The sequence below is a fragment of the Egretta garzetta genome, unplaced genomic scaffold, assembly GCF_000687185.1.
Source record: "Egretta garzetta isolate BGI_Z169 unplaced genomic scaffold, ASM68718v1 scaffold53, whole genome shotgun sequence".
Taxonomy (NCBI): Eukaryota; Metazoa; Chordata; class Aves; order Pelecaniformes; family Ardeidae; genus Egretta; species Egretta garzetta.
The window spans coordinates 1,903,242-1,909,095 of NW_009259312.1; the positions used below are offsets into that span (position 1 = coordinate 1,903,242).

The following is a 5,854-nucleotide window of genomic DNA, read 5'->3' on the forward strand; positions in this document are numbered from 1 at the left end:
GTGTAGGGAGGAACAATTTTTCTCTTTTATATGTTATTCTTCAGAACAATGACTTCAGAGTTTCACTGAGGCTTCCAAGCCAAGCATGCTGGAGCTCTAAAGAAAGGAGCTGTAAATCTGATGAACAGAAATGACACTAAACACTTACCCAGAGCTGATCATCTTGGCCTGCAGGACTTTTCTTTACAAATGCACCATAATATGTAGCAATATTCCGGTGATGGGAATACTTTTTTAGCATATTTATCTCCAGCTTGATTTCCTCCTCTTCATTCTGTAGCAAAAGAAAGCAGAAGCCTCCTCAGGTGACCAGAGATCACTGAGCTCCGGGGCTGCCCACAGCTGCAGAGTAACCTCTGTCTTTGGAGGCTTTCAGCACCCAGCTGGAACCAGCCCTGAGCAACCTGGTTTGATCCCATGGCCAACCCTGCTTTGGGCAGGAGGTTGGACCAGAGACCTCCTGAGGCTCCCTCCAGCCTGAGTTATCCTGTGATCATGAGACTACAACTGAAGGACACACTCTTAAACCAGCCACAGAATCACCCTGATCCATCGGTCTAAACCAATTAATTGCTAGGGTTTGACCTAAAGAATCAAAAATGTCCCAATTTGGGTATAACAATCTCATATTGTTTCCTCAGGGGGCTTAGACAGGACTTGTTACTGCCCCATGTGTGGTTTCTGTATGCAGTAATTTAGTCTTGGAGAAACTAACCAGATTCAAACAAAAATAAAAATATTCCTAACACTCCATTACTTAAATACTTGGAAAAGCACTTAGTGCACACATCAGCCAATTTGTCTTCCCAGTCCCGTGGAGGGTCTTGCAGGGAGGAAATCAAAGCCAAGAAGGAGGCAACTTGCCACAAGTCAAACTCCAGAGCCAGTGCAGGGTTAGGATCTACTCCTTCCTTCCAGTTGTGAGGCCACCACACCTGGACCACAGAGGTCTTTTCCCCTCCTCCTAACATCGTGCCATCAGTTAATTCTCTGGCACGCCGGGGGCTAGCACACCCCTAGACATCTCCTGCCAGACACCAGCTAGCTCTGTCTGCCCACTGTCTTTGTTTCAGTCTCTTCAGGGTGGACGTTCTCTTCTGCCCTGTACAGCACTGCGCACAATAAGACAACTAATGGAAACACAAGTTTTAATAAATACATTAGAAGGAAATGCCCTTTTTCAGAGGGAGCTGCCAGATCTGAAGAGGTCCTCTCCGAGCTAGCCTGCTTGCTATGTTGCCACCAAGAGAAATGGTGCACAACACCCAGTGAAATGCCTGTAGATTTTGCTGTCTCATTTGCTTTAATAGGAAATGCGTGGTGCTGCAAGGTATCCTTGTATCAGTTAAAAGGAGCATGACAAAGCTGAAAAATAATTTACCTTGCTGCAAAACATCCCAGTCAGCGCTTACTAGCTGAAAGGGGGAAAAAAAGAGGCAGCAAGAACAGCTCAGCCCCACAGGACATTTTTCTGCACTTTTCTACTATTTTCCAGCAGCTTTGCCATCAAAGCATTCCTTTAACCATCACAACAGAGTGCTTACAAAACCAGCTGTGTTGTCCTTTCTACCTGTAGCAAAACATTAAAGCCTGACAGGCTGAAGCCAAATTCCCTCAAGCATATGCATATGATGCGTCTTATTAAACCCAACCACACAAAAATCATTCCCAACAGAACAGAAGGGACCAATAAGTTTTCCCCAGCAACATCAATCCACAGGGGACACGTTACCAGACCAAAGCCTGATTGTCTTAAGCTTTAGGAAATGGGAAATGTAAAATAACTCCACTTGAAGCAAAATGAGCTATTTCAGGTTTCAGGACAGCCCCTTTGTTGAACGCAGGCTCTCAAGCTGCACGCATTACACTAGATATTTAGTTTATCTTTTGTTTGCAATTAAGGAGAAAGGAGGATCCTTAATCCTCAGCTTGATACAGCCCTGGACATTGTATGACTTAGAGAGGGTGAGGAGGAGCCTGGTGCAGCATCTGGCGTCTCCAAGAGAAATCAGTGCTGACTCCCAGACAGCACGCAGGAAATCCTCAGCAGCAAGGTCCCATTTCTCTCTGCACGTGGCCAGGGCACAATCAAAGGAAGCTGAGAGCTCGTGCAGACACTTTCTGGGAGAGGAGACAAGGCTCTACTCCCTTTGGAACGCCAAAGAGTGCATGTAAAAGGGTTGGTAACAGGCAGGTGAGGAGAAGGAGGCAGAGAATAAGGAGATGGGAACTGCGCTCCTGGACCTGACCACAAGGGTCCTGTCACTGAGCTCTGACAATGGATCTTTAGGGAAGAAGGGCTAAAAGCGGGACAAACAGGGAGGACTCCTACCCTCTCCCTGCTGCCCCTCCTGCATCCTCCCCACTCCTTCTGCTAGGGCAACCAAACATGTGGAGGGGCACCAGTAATCATTGGTAAAGGCCTTCCCCAAGCTACTTAAGATCTCCTCAGATGTTAAGGTTCTGGGGTTTTTTAACTCTGCCCATCTGCGTGAACTTCGCAGTGGTGGAGCCTGCCTGAAGCGCTTCCCTGCTGTGCCCTCAGCACCAGCCTGCAGCTTTCACAAAGTTCCCCTCGGGGAGCTGGCAGATCTCAACCACTTCCCCAGAGCTGTTGCGTCTTTTTCAGCTCTTCTTCCTTTGCCCAATTAATTTACTGGATATTCGAACCGTGCTGGCACAGCTCTTACCTGAATACTTTCTATTCCTCTTGCAATCTCGCCTCCATGTTTTAAAAACAAAGATAAGCGTGTGCCTGTTTGTGAGCACAGCTGGAGCACCACATAGGCTCTTCCACACCCAAGAGCAAAGAGTAGCTGCATGTGTGTAACGCTCCTTTCCTATTACCAGCAAGATGATCCAATTCCTGCTTTATCTTGTGTCCTTATCTATTTACCCAGGAGGCTAGAACCTGCTCCCTCCCTGCACTTGCCTCTTCTTCCCTTGCCCATCCTTGCCCGTAGAGGCAGCTACCCGTGCCCGCACGCTGCTGTACACCGCTCAGGTACAGGATGAGTGCCTTGGGAAGATGCTGCTCGGGTTGGACAGTGGGCTTCCCTGCCGAGCCCCACCACTGCCAAGCAGAAACCCTCCGAGCCAAACTCGTGCATCCTCCAAAGACAGAGATATGACTTCAAATATCAGCCGGCCTATAAGGTGAAGGGCTATACAGGACAGCAGGTGGGCATTTCACAGACAAAAAGTACTCTGTCTTCCCAGTGCTTGAGTGAGTTTTGGAAAACTTACTCTACTTCACATGGAAAAACCAAGGCAGAAGGGTAAATATGAGCGATTCTGTCCCATGGGCCATGCCTGAGGCCCAGCCAGGAACTGAACCCAAACTTGCAAAGTCTCAGTGCTATATACATCCTTCAAGCAGGGTGACTGGGGACAAAAGCACCCTCAACTTTTTATAGTGCATGTACATGCTCAGGATTTCCACTTTCCACCACCCCTCTCGTCTGCGTGCCCATCAGCCACATCTCCCAGGGGTCTAGAAACCTGCTCATAAATCATGCTTCTTAAGAAAAGGAAACAAGCTTGCAGATGTGCAGGTGCAAAAAGCTGTTTGCTTTCACAAACCAATGCGTTTCTAGGCACAGATGGCTGCGTGCACAAAGATGACAGGTTCATGATCAAAGGCTATTTTTGAAGATGTGGGCCTATCTGCAATGACATTAGGAAGCAAAGAACTAGAAAGCACACGCCTCTGACTTCAAATGGAAGCAAGATCATCAGCTGATAAATGCTCCACCAAGAGACCCCTTAGTACTGGGGCAGTTCTGATGACAAGTTTCTCACTTAAATGTTATTTTGCTCTCTGGAAAGACTGAAAACAAGGACAGACAGAGAATGACCTGCTGCTGAAGAGCTCTTTGATCATCTGCACCGACAGCTGAAGAGAAAAGCAGCTGGGCACCGTCGGATAACAGGAAGCAGAGCTGGCGTGGAGAGGCACACGAGCACACGTTGCCATCACCTCCCCGTCAACCATTTCAAAGAGCTCCCCCCGCTCCTCCCCAACGTGACACGGCAGCGCTTCCTGACAGATGTCCAGAGGATCCCGCAATGACCACAGCATCCTGCTGCCGTTCTTCAGAAACCAGCCTGGGGCTGCAGCTCATGACAGCGAAGGGCAGATTTGCTCAGATCTTGGTGTGCCCCAAATCCTAGAGCTGAACAATCACAGCTGGAGCCAGTCAAGGAATTTCTGACAAAATGATTTCTTGCCAGAAAAAAAGACATAGATTTGGTGAAACAGAATCTTTTGGCAGAAATGTACTGGTTTTGATGAAACGTTAGCTGAGAGACTTCTTAGGTTGGATTTTCTAGTGATGAAAACATGATGCTGTGGGAGAGAAACCCACGGCACAATATCCAAGTAGTAAGGAAGTAGCTCAGACCCCTAGGATATTCTTGTTCAATCCTATCCTCTTCCAAGTCAGACAACACTGACCTATTACTGAGCAGGTCAGTGACCAAAGCACCACCAACCTGCACTGGCATGGGGCTCTGTCAAACTCAGCCACTGGAAATTGCCCCACTGTCCTCGTTTCGGCTGGGATAGAGTTAATTTTCTTCCTAGTAGCTGGCATAGCACTGTGGTTTGGATTTAGTATGAGAATAACGTTGATAACCCACTGGTGGTTTAGTTGTTGCTAAGCAGGCCTTACAGTAGGTTCAGGACATTTCAGCTTCCCCTGCTCTGCCAGGGGCACAAGGAGCTGGGAGGGGGCACAGCCGGGACAGCTGACCCCAACTGGCCCAAGGGCTATTCCAGACCATACAGCATCATGCCCAGTATAGAAACGGGGGGGAGTTGGCTGGGGGCAGTGACCACTGCTCAGGGATGGACTGGGCATTGGTCAGCGGGTGGTGAGCAATTGCACTGTGCATCACTTGTTTTGTATATTCTGTATATTCTATTATTAGTAGTTCTTTTTTTTTTCCTCTGCTGTTTTCTTAAACTGTCTTTATCTCAACCCACAGGTTTTACTTTTAATTTTTTTTCCAATTCTCTCCCCCATCTCTCTGATGGGGGTGGGGAGCGAGTGATCAGCTCTGCGGTGTTCAGCTGCCTGCCGGGTTAAACCACAACACCCACTTCGAATGAGAGCGATCTGCTGGAGGCTTGAGCCAGGGAGTCCCTCCAAGCAGGTACACAAATCACAAGGCCAATCCAGGCATCCAGCTCTTCTCCACTTTTTTTGGAGATGGGTGAAGGGAAAAAGACTGCATTTGTCTTGATTTATTTTTTTAATCTTCCTGTTTTCTACCACGTGAAATTTTCCCTCCCTAAGAAAACTGTTCCCTGTGCAGCACTAATCAGATCACATAACCACCCAAAGATGAAAATGGCCACAGGGGCTAGGAGCCTCCTGTCTCGCTCAGGCAGGTTTACTATGACAGCTTCCATTTCTCACAAGCCAAACTCTATGTGAGATGTTGCTCTCAGGTGCAATTTATAGCCAGGACATTGGAGGCGAGGATTTCAATATTTTAAAGACTTTATTTAATGCCTCAAGCTAGCTTTTCAAGACCAAAGGATTAGAAAATAACTTAAACCTGAGCAGACTAACAATGCAAGAGAAATACTGAATCCTCCACAGGCTCTGAATTTATGACACTGAAATTGTGGAGATTGAAAGGATTTCTACATTACAGTTAGGACCCACTACTGCTGTGAGAGGCTTCAACAACCAAATGCTATGAAACAGAGAAAAGCTATTGCTATTTTACGGGACAACTGAGATTCAGTGATGCCCTGGACATGTACAGCATCAGCCTCAGCCGTACCCAGGCTCCTACCTACTGCAACTGCAGAGCAGGGATGCATGGGCTTCAACCGCCCCAT

The 5,854-nt window shown here is 47.6% G+C and overlaps 1 protein-coding gene across 3 annotated transcripts in view; it reads right to left on the bottom strand.

Annotated features, from left to right (window-relative positions):
- NRK (Nik related kinase) overlaps positions 1 to 5,854 on the bottom strand; it is a 124,958-nt gene that overhangs the window by 68,900 nt on the left and 50,204 nt on the right. For all 3 annotated transcript variants that reach the window (XM_035891972.1, XM_035891973.1, XM_035891971.1), the window contains exon 4: positions 149 to 274. In XM_035891972.1, the coding sequence (XP_035747865.1) occupies positions 149 to 274 (126 nt within the window). The remainder of the gene's footprint in view (positions 1 to 148; positions 275 to 5,854) is intronic.